Raw genomic sequence first — 18,031 nt, 5'->3', positions numbered from 1 at the left:
AACACACCTTGTTCAAAAGAAGCTCATTTACAAAATACCTTTCATATTCTTTTGCCTGTATTCAGCTTAGTAAATGGGGAACTGTCAGTCCTATTCGCATTGCATGTTCTTACTTCAGTTTTCAAGGTAGTTCAGTGATGTGGTGAGGGCAGTAAGATGTCTGTCCTCCTCTGCAGGAAGTTAACTGGGAAGTTCTTGTACTGTATGAGCTACAGGACATGAGGGGGTTTCAAAAGGAAATCAAACACCTTGGCTGATAAGTTTCTATCTATTCTTAGGCCCTTTTAACAGGGATGATGGTGGGTGGCAAAACTAGCCTGCACTAGTATGACACATACAACCTTGTCATATATTCTCTTGATGAGCTGGTAAAAAAAAAAAAACAATACCAGGAGGGAAGTCCAGATTACAGTTGCCGTATGGGAGGTTAGATGTTGACCTACATCTCTTGTTAGCATTCCTTTTAATAAACTGGTAGTGTAGGCTCTGCTAGATCCAAATTGCTGGTGTCTCTCTTTTTTCAGGTGACAATTGTTGAGAAAGCAGACAGCTCTAGTGTATTACCCAGCCCGCTCTCCATCAGCACCAAAAGTAAAATGACCTTCCTTTTTGCCAACCTGAAAGACCGAGATTTCCTGGTACAGAGAATCTCCGACTTCTTGCAGAAAACACCCTCCAAGACCCCATGTGGCAATGGCAGGGAATGGAAGGAGAGCATAAAGGAACCTGGAAATGAGGTACAGGAGGGTGCTGGAGCCTTGGGGCCAATTCTTGTGCTTCCAAAGCAATGCTCTTTGTAACATTTCCTCCAGAAAATAGGTCTGTCTTCTGGAGTCTAACACTGGGAGCCATCACCTGGTAGAGCTCCAAGCATAGAGGCTAAACTCCCTTGCCCTCTGGTGGTAGTCCCTTCCTGGGCTGAACTGCAGTGCATGAATCAAACAGCAGGGAGAACTCGCACTGTCATTGTCTTTACTGTACTTTCTCCATGGAAGGATCTTCAGTCTTGCACTTGCTAATGCAAAATGAACATCAGTAGAGACTTGCTTGTGATTTTTCTCAGACTGTATTCTTATTCTGTAGGAAGTTGCAGAGGTGCCTTCCAGCAGTCCACTTCCAATCAGCCCAGCCTCTGCTTTAAACAGCCACCCCATCAGCTTCTGCACAGGGGAGGTTCCCACGGCTTCACAGGGGCTCCTCAAACTCTTCAGGAGAAATTCCGAAGAGCTCTTGGGGCCCAAAGTGGTAAGCAGCTCACTCTCTTTTGATCTAAGACAATTAACTGTGGTGCACTTGAAAAGTCATGTAGTAAAGCACTGTCTAGAACAGGCTAGTGCAGTGAAACCTTCCTCTTCCTTCCCGACTCCTAACCTCTGCCCAAGTATATCTCCATGGCCTCTTTCTGACACTGCTATGCATCCATTCAGCTTTGCCATTCATAGCTGTAACCTAAGCACCAACTTTTCCCATTCTGAGCTCCTTGAGCAGGGATTGCTAATTATGCTGAATTCTGGTGCTTATGTAATGTAGAGAAATGCCCCTTAAGTGTCACCTCCCTCTAGAGTCCTTCCTAAGAGTCTTAGCTTGGGTACAGAGATGTGGGAATTTTAACCATATTCTAAGAGTACTCCTTATACTGGTTATGTTTGTGTTGTAGAGGAGATTTAAGAATTAGTGTTGGGTCACAAAACGTGCTTCACTTGGTAACTGTTTAAAACTGGCCCTTTGAGATGAAAGGTGGTGTTTGTTGACCTAGAGTGCCACCCATCACATCCTCCAGTAACTCTTGTTTGAATGACAGAAGTCGTCTCTAGTCACATGTCATATGTACTTTCATGTTTCAGATGTGAAAACACAGAAACTTGATATTGAGGAGTGGTTCATAAATTATGTAGCACATCCGTGGTCGGAAAGAAGGAATGGTTTGCAAGTGGCACTGAAATTTCTCAGTCCAGTTCAGAGTTGAGTATCGAGTTCACCTATGTAGATGGATGGAAATGCTTTAGTCCAGCGAAATGGTTCTCTTGATTCCTTTGTAGGCAAAAGAAAAGATGAAGGAAGAGTCTTGGAATATTCATTTCTTTGAATACGGGAGAGGAATGTGTATGTATCGCACAGCCAAGACCCGGGAGTTGATACAAAAAGGAATCCCAGAGAATCTTCGTGGAGAGCTCTGGCTCTTATTTTCGGGTGAGAGGTTCTACTGGATGCTCAGACAAGTGTCGGAGATAACATTTCTGGAGACCTCTGAGAAAAAGGTTGCAAGAGATAAATGTGATCCGTTTGGACACAAACATTTATTTTTAAGTGAAATAAATAATTTGGTCACAAATGCACTCCATCTGATTTGAAGGCTTAAGAACCAGATCATATGGTAACCTCCCTCCCTTATAGGGAGGGCTTCTGAAATTATGCTTGTGATAGTTGCATGTTTGATCGTGTCATGGTTCCAATGACAGCGTGTTGTAAATGTCCTTCCTCATCCCTTAGGAACTTCATGATCTGCTTTGCCTGAATGTTGATGTGCAGGAGTCAAGACACTTACCTGATTTTTACTGCAGATTTGTTTCTGACCCCTAGAATCTGCTTCTAGTTACTAAGGTCACATAGTACCCCAATCTGTGTTCCTTTGCTGAGGCTATCAGAATGAAAGGGCTGACTGGGGAAAGCAAATAAGGGAATTTAATTGATAACTGTTTGTTGCTGCAGGGGCCTGGAATGAGATGGTGACTCATCCTGGATACTATGCAGATCTGGTGGAAAAGTCAATGGGAAAGTATAACCTTGCCACAGAGGAGATTGAGAGAGACCTGCACCGCTCCATGCCGGAGCACCCAGCTTTCCAGAACGAGTTGGGGATTGCTGCCCTCCGAAGAGTCTTGACAGCGTATGCTTTCCGAAACCCCACGATCGGATACTGTCAGGTAAGAACATAGGCTGACCACCCCTGCTCAGTGGGCATGCCAGATTTTTCAAACGGCTTCCTTGATGCAGCCTTTAGAGTCTAGTGCTAGGGCAGGGCCCATGATGTCATAAGGCTTTAGTGGTCATCTGGATACAATTGGAGTCTGTAAATCAGAGTCTGCTCTGCCCTTCTCAAGTGTCTGTAATGATACTGCATATTTCATTTGATTAGGGAGAGCTCCTGTTTCCTGGATACTGCATTTGCTTGCTCAGGAGAAATACTCATTTTCCTGAGTAGTGCAGGAGAGGCCGGTGTTCATAACGGCTGCATTGTTACCGCACTGCCTCTAACTCATTACTTCATAAACAGGTGCTCTAGAAACTCAATTTGAATTTTTACAGGTCTGTCTGATACAAAGGGTTCTCTTCATGCTGGTTTATTAAAAGCTGTCTTGGCGTTTTCATCATAAATACAATCTTTCAAGGTTTTAGATCAGACTGCTGCTCAAGGGCGAGTTGCCTTATCTCCACTGCTACAGGGAGCAGCAGTTTTGCACCAGAAGCTGACTCAGTCAATAGCTGGAAACAGTGCGAGCCCCCAAAATCCATGTTAATGCAATGATGTGTATCCCTGTTAAGTTTAGCTGGTTTAATACCCACTGCTCCCTCGAAATTTCCTCACCTGTTCTCCTTTTTTACATGCATATGGATTTCGCTTTACCTTTTGTTTAGGCCATGAACATTGTGACATCAGTGCTGTTGCTATATTGTAATGAGGAAGAGGCTTTCTGGCTCCTCGTGGCTTTGTGTGAGCGCATGCTGCCAGATTACTACAACACCAGGGTAGTAGGTGAGTCTTCATAGCATTCACCCTTGAAGCTTGGATTGTCCACTATGATACAGCTAGCAGCACTCAGGAAAGGATGTCTTGTAATCATCAACTGATAAATAAGCTATGCGTTTTAAAGGTGGGTGTTGGGGGGACACTAACAGATGAATGCTTTGACCTCATAATGTGGAAGAGAATTTCCTGCAAACTTTTTGTATTCAGTCCTTTTAGAATAATTAAATTCTCCCTCTTTTGTACCATAAATGCATTAAGCAAGAAGACAGAGTATCTGAATATTAAGGAGTGGAGGACTTTCTCTGAGGGAGAGGTTTAAAGATAAATATGTTTGACCAAGATGTAATTCTTCCATGTGACCAGATTAGTCATAAAGGACAGTTGAAGTACAATTATGAGTAATGGGTTGAAATTAGAAAAAATAATGGCACATTTGCTGAGTGTGGGGTTTCTTGGGGTTTTTTTAAGTCTCCCAGGGAAATTTAAGATGCCCTTTATTTGACATTTCTTTGTTTAAACTGGACAAAGTACTAAAGAATGTGCTGCAGTCTCCAGATACTGCCAAATCACTTGTAGAAAAATTATCTTCCAACATGTTGCTAAGAGGAGCTTTTAAATGTTGCTCATCTTTTTGATGGGGTGCACAGATCAATCAAGCATTCATTGCCATAGCCTCTGCAATATGAGATTATATGAGATATTTATAATAATATAATTATACATTTTCATGTAATAATATTAATAATAATAATGCTGTTCTCATCAGTGTTTTATTACCATGGACCAAAGCTACCATGGACTTTTTGGACCTAGTACTTTGATGTCAAATTGTCTGACTTCTTCCTGTCTCCATCCTTTATTAGGTGCGTTAGTGGACCAGGGTATCTTTGAGGAACTCACACGAGACTACCTGCCACAACTGTCAGAGAAGATGCAGGAGTTGGGAGTGATTTCCACCATCTCCCTGTCCTGGTTTCTCACCCTCTTTCTCAGTGTCATGCCCTTTGAGAGCGCTGTGGTCATTGTCGACTGCTTCTTCTATGAGGGCATCAAGTTTATCTTGCAGGTGTCGCTGGCCATCCTTGATGCCAACGTGGAAAAGCTGCTAAATTGCTGTGATGAAGGTGAAGCCATGACTGTCTTGGGCAGGTACCCCTAACTCACTCTCCCTTTATAATTAAATGAATGACAACAGTACCCTTTGTAAAACCCTCCTCTTTCAGTTTGGTGTGAAATCCTTTTTAATTCCCTCACAGCTGTCACTGCTTAGTGGTTCAGAGAGCAGTTCTAGGAGGAAATGCTTTCTTTCATCTGGAATTCAAAGGTGTTCAGTTTACTGTCTTCTACTGTCTCTAGAAGACAAGGTTTTGGGGTTGAAAGCTCAGGTGTGAAGGGGTCTGTCATCTCCCCAGAGTCCTCCAGACTTTTTTTCCTGGCATAGTGCATTCTTATGGCCCACCTTGTGTTTTGAAACCTGAAGCTTTATTGGATTGAAAACCATGGAGAATTCAAACCCACTGTGTCAGTGACGGCTTCTAACAGGAGAAGCCTCTTAGCACCTTAGAAGACAAATATCACTCAGTGTAGCAAATATACGTCTCCTCCACTGAAACGTTGATTGGCACCAAATGCAGCATCGCCCGCAGCGTTTGTTTGTTTTTTTTAAACAAGGCTCCAAGGGTAATGAAATGAAAATTATTTGTACTACAGTGAAAGTGACAGAGGAAGGAGCATCTCCTGGGCAACTAGCTTGACTGTGTAAAAGAAGTGAGGTAATTTATTTAGAATATTACTTGTCTTCTCTTCAGATGGTTGACAGAGTCCTGGCTTTGTTCCTCTTCCCTCTTCCCCCCGCCACACCACAGGTACCTGGACAACGTAGTTAATCAGCAGAGCGTTTCCCCATGTATTCCACACCTGCATGCCTTGCTCACCAGTGGCGAAGATCAACCACTTGAAATAGACATCTTTGAACTCATCAAAACATCCTACGAGGTCAGGCATTGGGTAACTTTTACCTGAGTCATCTTTGCTGTCTGAAGCCCAGTACTTGTTCAGTCAAGACTTCAACCATCTCCACTAGTTGTTTAGGGTGTACAAAGAGCACAGGGCTGGGCCACCAGTCTCCATGTTAAACATGGATGGGGGCTATATTGGCAACTTGACAAAATCTTACCAACCAAACTGACTCTGTGTCTGTTAAAGCTAATGAGTCAGAGATTCCTTCCACTTTGTTGAGAGAAGCTATTTGAATAGGAGAAACACAAAAGTTTATTCCCATAAGCAGGGCAGTCAGAAATTTGCACTTGGTACCTCCTCTCCTCCAATGCAGTGAGGAAGAATGGTGGGAAGACTTGGCTTTTTTTCTGGCCAACTTTTTTTTTCTTCTTAGCTACCATCCCTCTTTTATTTTTGTCTGTCATCTTTCTGTCCCTTTCAGTCCTCCTCCTGCTGTCTGTCTTGCACAGTTTCTTATTACTGCTCCCTGTTTGCCATCTCCTGCTGTCATTATGCCCTCTATTATCACACTGCCTATCAGTTCTTTCTGGTTCCTACCTTATTAAGAGAACTTCACTGCAATCAGTCTGACTAGTCCAACAAAGGAAAAGCCTATTTTCCCCCAGGCCTCTTTACATATATGGATGTCTGCCTCATGAATTTGCATGTGGATTCCCAATGGCTAACAATACAGCACATCACACATACTTGCTCTTCTCTGTAGTGCTAGCCCACCTCTGCAGGTCACCCATAAGGTGGTTCCTGATTTGCTGACTACATGTCACTAAATGGGACATGTTTTTTCTTTGGCATATGGCAATGACCTAGTCTGGTTTTTTTTCCTTACTGTAGAAATTCAGCAGCTTGAGGGTGGATGACATTGAGCAGATGCGCTTTAAGCAAAGACTAAAGGTGATTCAGTCCCTGGAGGATACAGCCAAGAGGAGTGTGGTAGGTGACACCAGAATACATTGACTACCAACTGGCTTGTTAATATAGCACTGTTAAAATATTTCATTTTGAGCCCTCTGGAAACTGCTCTTCAGCAAAATTGGATTAGGGTGACTTACATTATTTACATTACCCATAGCTTCTTTATTTACTGGTTTGGGTAACTCTACTTCATGTTAATATAATTTAACAGTTCTGGCTGATAAAGTGCTAAAACATGGCCCTTGTGGAATTATACTGGAAGGAAAATATGGAATACCAGCAGGCCATAGTACTTCCCACTGGTGTCTATTTTACTCATCACACTAAGTCTTTGAGAAAGGGGAGATAGCAGATGTTCCTTCGTAGCCAGAGATTGTGCTGTGGTGTGAGAAATCCTGCAGAGGATTCTGGGGCTGCAGAAAAAATATTTGTACATCACTGCAGCTTTGCTCTTTTTGTGCTGGTTCACAGACTAGCTCTATGTGCTTGTTTCACTGTCATACATGTTCTAAATAAATAACAAAATAAAATGAAAGGGAGCAGTGACTTGTTCCCAGTTCTGATTACAGCCCAGCAAGGGCAGGAAATACACTTAGCAAAAAACTGCTCAAGAAGTGTTGTACTTATTCAGGAGGTTCAAGGGGGTAGAGCTGTTCTGCATGTGTCAGCAGTTTTGGCATCTTCCTGTTCCAGAGATCAATAGCAGCTCATAGCTGTCTCAAATCATCTTGCATTCCTTCCCCTCCCATTCTCAGACTTAGTATCTCAGCACTTCAAGATCCTTTCTCACACTGGGTAATACATTGTTTACAATAATCACTGTGCCTTCAGCTTTAAGAGAAATAAATGCTCATTTTGTCTCTCCCTATCCTAGGTCCGAGCTGTATCTGGTGATATAAATTTTTCTATGGAAGAATTAGAAGAGCTTTATGTGGTGTTCAAGGTAGGAAGCTGGCATGGGGAGAAAAGTGTCCCATTCATTCTGTCAGATACACAGAGGGATGGCCAAGTCTGAGAAGATGGCTCTGTTTCAGCCCACAGTCTGATTCATCACAAACAAATGTGGAACTTGGGAATAGATGGTGCCAGTAAGGCTGGCTCTAATATGTCTGATCTTATTGGCAAAGCTGACTGAAAACTGCTCACAGCATTCAAGTGATACCATGTCAGAGGGAAATGTAGATGGAAGGGAACATTTAATGTCTAATGTAGGGGAACAGGATTCAAAGCACCTTAAATTTTATTCGTACGTCTGCCACTGAAATACTCCGTGACCATGAGCATTAACTGTTCTCCCTCCATCTGCTGGTGTGCAAGAGAGGGCTGGCAGTTTTCCAGTCTCAAAAGAGTATCAGAACCCTGCTTGCTGTGCTTTTGCAGTGCTCAGTTGCAAGGTGCTGTAGAATTTTCAAGGGAGAAGAGGTGGACTGATTCCTGTTAACCCTTTCCCCTCAAAGGCCAAACACCTGATGAGCTGCTACTGGGGGAGCAATCGTACTGCTGTTGCATGCCGAGACCAGAACCTGCCTTATTTGGAGCAGTATCGCATTGACCTGGAGCAGTTCAGAGAGCTCTTTGCCAGTCTGACCCCATGGTCCTGTGGGCTCCACACGCCTGTGCTGGCGGGACGGATGTTCCGGCTTCTGGATGAGAACAGGGACTCTCTCATTAACTTCAAGGAGTTTGTGACAGGAATGAGTAAGTGGTCTTCTGAGAGATGCTGTAGAGTGTTTGAACTCTCCCAAGCATGGAACCATAGGGAGATGGTGGCATTTACCTGGGAGGGAGGGGAATGTCTTTTAAGGACCTGTGTGACAAAGTAAGAATGTCCTCTGACCAGATTGGTTAGACTCCCATCCCTTGCTGTGGGGTAGAAAAGGAAGTTGTTCATGGGGCAGTAGCATGGCTTTTTTTCCATGAAGCAGTAGTGGCTGAAAACATGCACGGCCTCACATCACTCGCACAAGAAGGCTGTGGGTCTGTTTGGAGTATGCAAACAGCTGGTGACTCTTGGCACTAAGGTGCTTTCTCTCATATCTTCCCTGTAGGTGGGATGTACCATGGTGACCTGACTGAGAAGCTCAAATTACTTTATAAATTGCACCTGCCTCCAGGTGAGTGCCCTCTTCTTCCTTCTCTCCAGCACTCCTTGCTAGCTGCCTACCAGGAATGTCCTCCCTTAGCCAAACGTGTGCTAGAGACAGAAGTTACATACAAACTGGTTTAAGTGATCAAACTGGTTTAAACCTGTACCAGAACAGAAGTTCAGTGCACATAAACTGCTTTTAAAATGACCAAAAGCAGTTTAAGGTAAACCCAGTTGGATGTAGTATCAGACTTAACTGATTTAGGTCAAACCGGTTTATGGAACTTGTGTCCCAGATCCCTTCCTGGTTCAAGTTAACTCGCAGTCACCCAGCATCCCAGGATGCTTTGCAGCCCTGGATTATGCTGCCTGCTCCAGTGAGGCAGGGATTGCCTCACTCCTCTGCTCCTTAGTCTGCTTCCTGTCTGTGTCAGTTTATGGGGGATTCAGCCTCAGGCTTCTTGACTGTCTGTACGTAGCCATAATGTGTTGTTTGATACTTCAGTAATGATTATGAATCTCCTTGCTGAAGCACCAGTGGGTTGGGGACTATTTGAGCATCATGCTGCAGATGTTCTCTATGAAAGGCTTATGGTTATGGAAAGATGGCTAGGTCATGGTCAGCAGAGAGCTGGTATTGTGTCCTGGTGCTTGAGAAAGATGGCTAGACATATGGGAAGTACTCCACATTCAAAATCCATGTAAGCAGCTGCCACCAGGGCAACAGATATGTAACGTGGTGGCAGATGGGAGGAAGGGGTGCTGCTGTTGATGTGCCTTGATCATATTGTTCTTCTTTGCAAGTACAGCTCTGAGCTCAGAAGAGGCTGAATCTGCTTTGGAGGCCACAAGTTATTTCACAGAGGATGCTATAACAGAAGGTAACACAAGGCCTGCTGTAAGCTGACTGAGAGGTGGAGGCTGAGCACCTCTGCTGGGGCTTGCAGTTTGAAGGGTCACCCTTCCATGCAGGGCTTCCCAGTAGGAGCATATTACATTGATATGGCGTGTGATGATTGTTTGGTGTTGTATGGTGGGGGATGGGTCAGGTGCTGGGCTGGTTTAAGCTCTGCATTTATGAAGGGCACAGCATGTTCTGAATCACTGTCACAGAGACTGCCGAGGAGGAACAGAAATATTACTGTCTGCTTTTATCAGCCTGTCTTTTCTGTCTCTTGGTTCAGGGTTTTCATGCAAGTCTCATTGCCTCTCCCTGTTTTTGTTTTCTCCTTTGTGTCTGTCTCTCTGTCTGATCCTCTTCCGGTTGTCTTTTGGATATTACCCTTCCCTCAAACCCTCTCTCTGCTGCTCCAGTATCTCCTTTTGTCTCCGAGCTGGATCTATTCCTGCACTGTGAGTCTCAAGGTTAGTCTTGGGGACGGGAGGGGTATGCACACATTGGGCACCAACATATGTCAATTTTATCAGCCAGCATCCAAGTCCCATCTCAAAAATACCTTAAAACTATCTTGATGTGGTACTGGCTCCTGGCCTGCCCATTATCCACAAAACACTGCCTCTGCAAGTAAAATGTTTATTTTGTCTTGAGCGTATTTTTAATACCTTTTGCTACTCGGGTTTACTTTGTGCAATGTAAGCTGCTAGAACTTGTCAAATAGTAAGCAAAAGTGTTAAATGTATGTGACACAGATCACTGGTATCTAGGGATGCACCGATTAAAGATTTTCTGGCCTAATACCAATAGCTGATTATTAAGTAACCCTATCAGCCGATGCCAATCCAATAACCTGATTTTACTCTGGTTAAATCGGCGGGGCAGGGAGCAGGATGGAGCCATGGGCGGCTCGTCCGGGGGTGGGGGGTGCTCCCTACTGCTGTGCACACCCCCCGGGGAGGCATGGGAGGGGCATGTGCCCCACAGATTTGTGCATGGTGCAGATGCAGGCTGTCCTCTTTGGGCTCAGGGCTTTCTGCTCTGCTGCCTTTGCCTCAGGAGCCGCATGCCGGCTGCGCACTGCATGCCCACCTGGCAGTGGGAGGCACACCTTGCTGCCCCCACTGCTGCCAGGTGGGCAGGGGCTTGTCACTGGTGCAGGGCTCCCAGGGCAAAGGCAGCAGGGCAGAGAGCCCCAAGCCCACAGCAGGCAGCCTGCATCTGCCCCACACAAATCTGGGGGGGCACATGCCCCCTCTCTCTCCCCGAGGGGGTATGTGAAGTGGCAGAGAGCTGCCCTCCCCCATGTCCCCTGGATGAGCTGCCCATGGCTCCGTCCTGCTTCCTGCCCCACTCTCTGCTGCATTGTGGGGCCTTCAGTCTGCCCATGCCTATTCTCTTCCCCACTCACCTTCCTCTTCATAGACTTACCTGCAGGGAGCTGCTCTCCATGCTGCCCAACTGTACTTCTGGCCATGTGCATGTGTGCAGCCACACACATGCATGCAGGACCCCTTGCAGGCTAGAATGCTGCCTGCCTGCAAGGGGAAACCCACTGTTTCCCAAGGTAACCCAGGCATCCGGGGGCCCTGGCCCTGTTGGGGAGAGGGAACCTAGGTGTCCAGGGCTCTGGCCAGAATACATAATTATTGGTAAGCATTATCGGCTACAACAGCCAAAAAAAGCTAATAGCTAATGATGTAAATTTCTCTTTTATCGGTGCTGATCTGATAGGCAACTGATGTATTGGTGCAACCCTACTGGTACATATTGAATAATACATTTGCCAAATATGGTGCCACAGTCTTTAGAGTTGGGTGAATAATTAGTGTCAAATTACTCAAGGAATAGTGGCACATTTGAGTACTGTATTAGTTGAATACTGTTCCTCTGTACTTAACCTCTCTTGTTTTTGTCTCCTTTTTCCTTTCTTGGGGTAACTCCTTTTTCCTTCCTGTAATAGATCATGTGGCTCAGTTTTCTGTCTTTCCAATCTGTCCTTTCCTCACATTGTGTATTCTGTCTGTCTCCTTCCCACCCACCTCACTGATACTTTTTCTTTTTCCCCCACTTATCCTATTCTTTCTCTGTCTCTCGCTCTCTCTCCCCACTCACACTGTTCACTAAAGGTTTGTGTATGCTGATACTTTTCTTCAAATTACTGGAGCCAGTTGAACTATATCAGGGGATGACTTTGAGAGAGGTTATTTTTCCATAAGTTGTCAGAGTTTTGAGGGAACTTGCAATTTGAGGACTATACCAGTTAGCAAGCATGGAAAGCTTCTTTTCTTCTATAAGAGCTCATAAACTTGGATTCTGCAAACTGGCTGACACTTACCTGGGAAAGGCTCCCTACTATGCGCATGTTGTTTTTTTTGAGCAGTGGCTTTGGTGGTCCTATTGACTACAGTAGAAATAGGAGTGTTTTCCCTAATTATATTAAATCTACCCACATGTGACACTTTGTGGGTTTGTTACTTGTTTTGTTCATGACTCTATATTATTATAAATGGGATATTTGCTGAGTTTGTTGTGCGGTTGTTTTTTTTTTATATCTATACTATCAATGTTTAGAAGCAGCTGCTCAGGAAGATAAAAGAGGTGGAAATGGGAACTCCAAGGAAAAAGGTAATGCAGCATTCCTCAATATATAATATATGGCCTCTTGTTCCACAGCATTTCTCAGACTTTTGGCTCTTCCAGTGCCAAGTGTTTATCCTCCTACTCTTCAGTTCAAAACAAGGAAGTCTTCAGGACTTCCTTTGTGGGGGGAAAAAAGCACAGGATGATGCAGGCAAGCCAATAAACATTGTTATGCCTTGCTCATATCTGTTAAGTGTTCCAGCTGGAAGGGTCTTGATGGACTAGGGAAGCCCTAACTAGACAAGCATAGTTTGCGTTACTGCAGAATTTACAGAATAACAAAGTTTTCTATGACTACTAAGCTGTTGTAGTAATGTAAAAGTTTTCTCCTCTGAACTTTATCTGATAAATTGTCTCAGAGTGGTGTGCCCTTCCTGGACCATGCCTGGTAAACCCTCCAAGAATAGTATTGTTGCCAGCATGTTTCGTCTTTAGTCGCAATCTGTTAGCCAGGTGTGTAATAGCCCGGCCTTGTCTTGCAGAGGAGAAAAGTACCAGTCCTCAGGATTACAAATATTACCTGCGCATGTGGGCCAAGGAAAAAGACACCAAGAAAGAAACCATCAAAGATCTTCCCAAAATGAGTCAGGTAGGAAGTGACCTCATGTTTCTAGCTGACAAGTTTTCAGCCCGGATGAAGAGAGGAAGTGCACAGCTCTTCCAGTATGCTTCTGTCTTCACCTGCCTGTTTCAGTAGGAAGAATTCTAAACAGCATCAGACTCTGCAGTGGCTCAGTGATGAGCAAGCTTCTGTTGGAGAACTAGTTTGAGATTTCATGTACAAACCAATTTCATTTGTTTTAGGACTTGAGGCTTTTACCTGTTTCTGCCTCCAGGATCCTTTTTCCTCAGAAGAACTCTGACCTAAGTTTCCCTTCTGTCAGACAAGGTTCTTTGGCTAATCTGATACTTTGTCTGCCTTTGTCCTTAGACCTACATGGCTACAACCTACACCCCTCTATAGCTGCACATTTCAAATGTCATCTTGGTGTCAAGCCCCTGGTCTCTCTATCTGAGATTTCAGTTGTTAGTTATAGAAAGATAAAGGCCTCTTGTTAACTTGTAGCTCCTTATTTTATAAGCTCCTGTTTTTCCTTACTTCCGTACCACCCATAAAAGCTTGACAAGCATATATTTCTCCATTTTAATTTTTTTTTCCCAGTCCAGCCATCTTATGCGCTGGGTTTTGGGCACAGAATCAGATTCTCTCCTTTCCTTTCAAATATGTGTCTGTTGCCATTTTATGAGCTAGTGATACTGATAGCCCTGCTTTCAGCTCTATCTGTTCTCCACAAACTTAGCTTCTGCTCCCTGAGCGAATAAAATTCATATCTCAGATTGGAGTCTTCTGCATCTCATAGGCATAAGATGCTACTTAAAATGCTTGGGAGTGGTGCTGATGCTCTAAGAGTAGGACTAACTACAGAAAAGCAGAGAGTAGTTCCACAAACCACTGGAAATTTGACAGAGGTTTCACATCCTAATCTGGTTTCATTTTCTGTCACTTAAAGGAACAGTTTATCGAGTTATGCAAGACCCTTTATAACATGTTCAGTGAGGATCCAGTGGAACAAGAGCTGTACCATGCCATTGCTACTGTAGCCAGCCTTCTCCTCCGAATTGGGGAAGTCGGGAAAAAATTCTCCAACCGCCCCATGAAGAAAGCTGATGACTGCAAAGCAAATAATACCCAGGATCCTGTTAGTGAAGAGGAGTCACCGACATCAGAACACAGTCAGAATTCAGCAGTAGAACGGCAACTCCAAGTAGACCCTGAAGATAGAGCTGCTGGAGATGCACAAGCAGGAAAAACCCAGCAGGAAAACCAAACTCTGGGGGACGGGGGAGGGGAGGGAATAGGATCTCCTTTACAGCTACTTTCAGATGATGAAGCCAAAGATGACATGTCCATGTCTTCCTACTCCATGGTCAGCACAGGCTCCCTACAGTGTGAAGATATTGCAGATGACACTGTCCTGGTTGGCTGTGAAGCCATGAGTTCAGCTGCAAGGTATGGTAGCACTGTTGACACTGACTGGTCTATCTCCTTTGAGCAGGTCTTGGCTTCCATGCTGACGGAGACAGCCCTGGTAAACTATTTTGAGAAAAAGGTTGATGTTCTACAGAAGATAAAGGACCAGAAGAAGGTAGAGAGGCAAATCAGTTCATCCAGTGACTACGAACTCTCCTCCGTGTCAGGCTGAACTCAAGAAAAACAGTAACCTCTTGGGAGATAAGGCAGGAAGATGATGACACCTAGCAGATGGCAGGAGACTTTTTTTTTCTTTATTATTACTGAGACCAATAACTTCACAACTGCAGTAGAGTCAGCTGAATACGGGGCTCTTTCATGGTGGCAATTTAATGTAGACAGTTTTCCTGGATACCCTAGTATGTGGGATTACATTACATTCTCAAGAGCATGAAAGCCTTTAGAACCTAATAGCCCACAAGGCCTAGACTTACCACCATAAATGATGCATGTCTATCTTTTGCTATCTTTTTTTAATGAAGTTTTATTTCAGATACAGCCACTCAATGCCCTGCCCTCATTGCTGTAGGTTCCTGGGTAACATTGCACAGCAGATGCAGCCTGGCTTGAAACTGTACATCTTTGGGTGCTACCCTGTGAGCTAATGCAGTGTGTCTAAGTGCTGTATGTCCTTGGCCTATAACATAGTTTTGCTAAGTTCTTAGATGCTGTGTTGTAACTGCAGCAAACTTAAGGTGTGTCCTGTTGTCCCTGGTACTCAGATGTACATTTCTCAGATGTGGAGGTTCCTGCTGAATGTGACTTGCCATTCCAGGAGTGTGTAGGGGAGATCTCACCATTTTACAAGACCGTTTGATGCAGATGCTGTGTTCTAATCTCTTTTTAACTCTGATGCAAGGAATTGTTGGTGTGTGTGAATTTTGTCCTTGAAGCCACAAGCTCCTTGACATTGTGCCAGTAATACTAAGACTGTAACAGACTGGGTCAGCCTAGGGGGTTAGATGATGGATGAAATGAGGCACCTCCTGACCATGAAAACAAGTGAGTGGAGAGCAGTATTTGCAAGGTGGCGGTACACAGATCTGTTTTGCTCTGTTGCTTTCAGCATTAATGATTGTGCTTGAGCTGTCCCCACTTCCTGTCAGCCCAGCCATTAGAGGAAAAGTATCTATATTCTGATTTACTGCTGGTATTTCATTTAGCTTGCTAATGACAGGTACAATGATTAGAGCTACCCCTAGTAAATTTCTGACGTATCGGTGTGTGTACCAAGCTCCCAGACCCTTATCAAGTCCATTATCACAGAACAAGTATCTCACTCAGGAGAAACCAACTGATGGTATCTCACAGTGAGCAGGAGCATGGCTGATCTAACTTCTAAGGGGCAGAAGATTTAAGGAACAAGGTGTTGGCTGTAGCTGCTCCTTGTGTCCTGTGAAGTACACTACTTTCCAGGAGTCTGAGCTGGTTTGCTGTACAAAGGAGTTCAAAGGGTCATTACATCCTCAGCAAAGCAGGAGCCAGGAGGGGCAGAGCAACACATTGCTCTTTTGGCTTCAGTACTAGAAACCAGAGCAGACTAGCTCAGCTACTAATTCAGAAGATTGTCACTGAAGAGACTGATTTTCCTTCTGCAAATCAGTGGTGGCCTGGAGGAAAGTAGGGGTTCCATTTGGGAATGATGGCCTCCCTATGGGATGGCATACCCTCCCAGGAAGCACTGTTATTTCCAGTCGTCCAGATACGTTCATCTCATTACACAAGCACCTGCGTTTCAGGTATACGCGCCTCACCAGCAGAGGACAAGAAAGTTGGCAGGCAGCGCTGAAGGCGAGCTACATTGGTACTTCTGGCTAGCATTGTTCAGTACAGGCTGGAGCCATCTGATGGATGTTTCCATTGAACACGCTACGCAGTGTGATAGTGTTATTTTTTTGTGGAGTTCTCTGTATGTGTTCACAGCCAGAACATGCTTCTTAATTCTCTGCCTCCTGGGTCACATACTTTTTGGAGAGCAGCCATTAGTAAAATTGCTTTTACTAATTATTCAATAATTTATTGTAACCTTTTTAAAGTCCCAGTACTATGTGTGATTTTACACTGTCTGTGACCGATCTGTCGTGTATTCAATAAACGAACTGGAACCGCATGCACAGGCCTAGATAGGCTCTTGCTTTGCTACGTTTATCCATGGGGGGCAGCATGCAATAGTGCTGCAAGGTGTACGATAGTTTCAACCCTTGTACAATGTATGATCAATAATAGTAGTAAAGGTGTTCAAAATGTGCAGTAATTTTTGAGGCAGTTAATTGATGTAGCATATGCAAAACCCAAGTTCTCAGAGTCTCAACCAACATTTGGGTTTGCTGTCAGTACTTTCTTATGACAGCTTGTCTCAAAATAAATGCTTCAACTCTGACCCAATTCTCACTCATTCACTGGTGAGTTAGAGAGCAATATAACCTAAATAAGGTTATTTATTTACATAACTATTCAGTGTATGATGGGTTTTTCAGCAAATACGGTAATTTTGAGCTTCCACTATGATAATTTTGTATTTAACACCTGGCAGCACTGGCATGCAATTTTCTTCCAACTAGACTGTGTCCCAGATGCATCTCTAGGGCAGGAAATCGCCTGCAAGCTGGGGGGAGGATTGCTTCTCTCCCTCCCAGCCCCCTTGATGCAATTCCTGTCTCCCTCATTCCTCCAGAACTGGGCACTGAGGTTCTTGCTGCACTTCTCCTTGCACCTTTTCTGTTCCATGCTCCCCATCTGGCCCTGCCAAGCCCTGTGACCTCCTGGTAAACCTCATCCTGGCTCTGGCCAAGCTGACTACCCGCTCCTCCAGGAAGGAGGTTCTGGCCGGGGGGGAGCAACCCAAACAAGTCCACTTATGCCTCTGGGCAGGGTTTCACTAGTCAACATCCATGGGCTCCCTCCGTTCACTCGGGCTGAATGCTGGCTGGCACGCTCTGCTCTGTGTCCCCTTCCAGCTGCCTGGGTATGAACCTGTGACCTCGCCCCCTTCCCAGCTTTCTTGCCGTTTATCCCTAGAAATCTGTTCTGGCCTCGGTGGCCTCCCTTCTTACAGGAGGTGCAGAGCCACGTTTCTCAACCCCTGGGTAGTGACCCGAAAGTGGTGGCAAGAATATTTCAAAGGGGTGCAAGCTGCGGCAGGGCAGAGGGGTGGCAGGAAGCTGGCCTGCCCCTTCCAGTGGGGAAAGAGGGGCTAGGCTGGCACCCATGCTTGTGGGGTCAGGGCAAGGGGGCTGCAGGGCAGGAGTGAGGGACCAGCATAGCCCAGGCCAGGGGCATGTGTGTCTTTGCAAACGGGTCCCAGTAGGAAAGGCTGAGGACCGCTGGCTTCGAGCTTTCCTGCGTTTCCCCAGTGGTGTAGGAGGCCTGTCTCCCCCCGCCCCCGCGCAGGTCCTGCCCTCCTTGGCTCTGAACGGCGGCCACGCCGGGGAGTGCAAGCACCTCCATCCCTGCCCCGCGGGCTGCGCGCCCCCCGCCAGGCGCCAGGGGGCGGGGAGCCCCCATGACACCCGTGGTGCCCTGCGCGCCACCTTCCGTCCCCGGAAGCGGGAGTTTAGCACGTGACCGGAAGGGGCAGTTGCCAGGGCCGGGAGGCGCGGAGGGCCCTAGCGACAGGCGGGCGGTATGGCGGAACGCTTTCAGGTGCTGCGGTGCTACTCGTGCCGCGCCTTCCAGGTCCAGCAGGTGGGTGCGGGA

The 18,031-nt window shown here is 45.5% G+C and overlaps 1 protein-coding gene across 1 annotated transcript in view; it reads left to right on the top strand.

Moving 5' to 3' along the window:
• TBC1D9B (TBC1 domain family member 9B) overlaps positions 1-16,445 on the top strand; it is a 32,048-nt gene extending 15,603 nt beyond the window's left edge. Inside the window, exons 7-22 of the mRNA XM_019534736.1 lie at positions 525-737; positions 1,084-1,245; positions 2,040-2,190; positions 2,710-2,924; positions 3,637-3,754; positions 4,612-4,897; positions 5,614-5,743; positions 6,599-6,697; positions 7,554-7,622; positions 8,137-8,377; positions 8,728-8,793; positions 9,575-9,646; positions 10,080-10,130; positions 12,235-12,288; positions 12,786-12,892; positions 13,815-16,445. Coding sequence (XP_019390281.1) covers positions 525-737; positions 1,084-1,245; positions 2,040-2,190; positions 2,710-2,924; positions 3,637-3,754; positions 4,612-4,897; positions 5,614-5,743; positions 6,599-6,697; positions 7,554-7,622; positions 8,137-8,377; positions 8,728-8,793; positions 9,575-9,646; positions 10,080-10,130; positions 12,235-12,288; positions 12,786-12,892; positions 13,815-14,507 — 2,727 coding nt within the window. The 3' untranslated portion in view covers positions 14,508-16,445. The remainder of the gene's footprint in view (positions 1-524; positions 738-1,083; positions 1,246-2,039; positions 2,191-2,709; positions 2,925-3,636; positions 3,755-4,611; positions 4,898-5,613; positions 5,744-6,598; positions 6,698-7,553; positions 7,623-8,136; positions 8,378-8,727; positions 8,794-9,574; positions 9,647-10,079; positions 10,131-12,234; positions 12,289-12,785; positions 12,893-13,814) is intronic.
• The last annotated feature ends 1,586 nt before the right edge of the window (positions 16,446-18,031 follow it).

The sequence above is a fragment of the Crocodylus porosus genome, unplaced genomic scaffold, assembly GCF_001723895.1.
Source record: "Crocodylus porosus isolate Cpor-Errol unplaced genomic scaffold, CroPor_comp1, whole genome shotgun sequence".
In the NCBI taxonomy this organism is placed as follows: domain Eukaryota; kingdom Metazoa; phylum Chordata; order Crocodylia; family Crocodylidae; genus Crocodylus; species Crocodylus porosus.
This window is presented reverse-complemented; position numbering and strand designations above follow the sequence as displayed.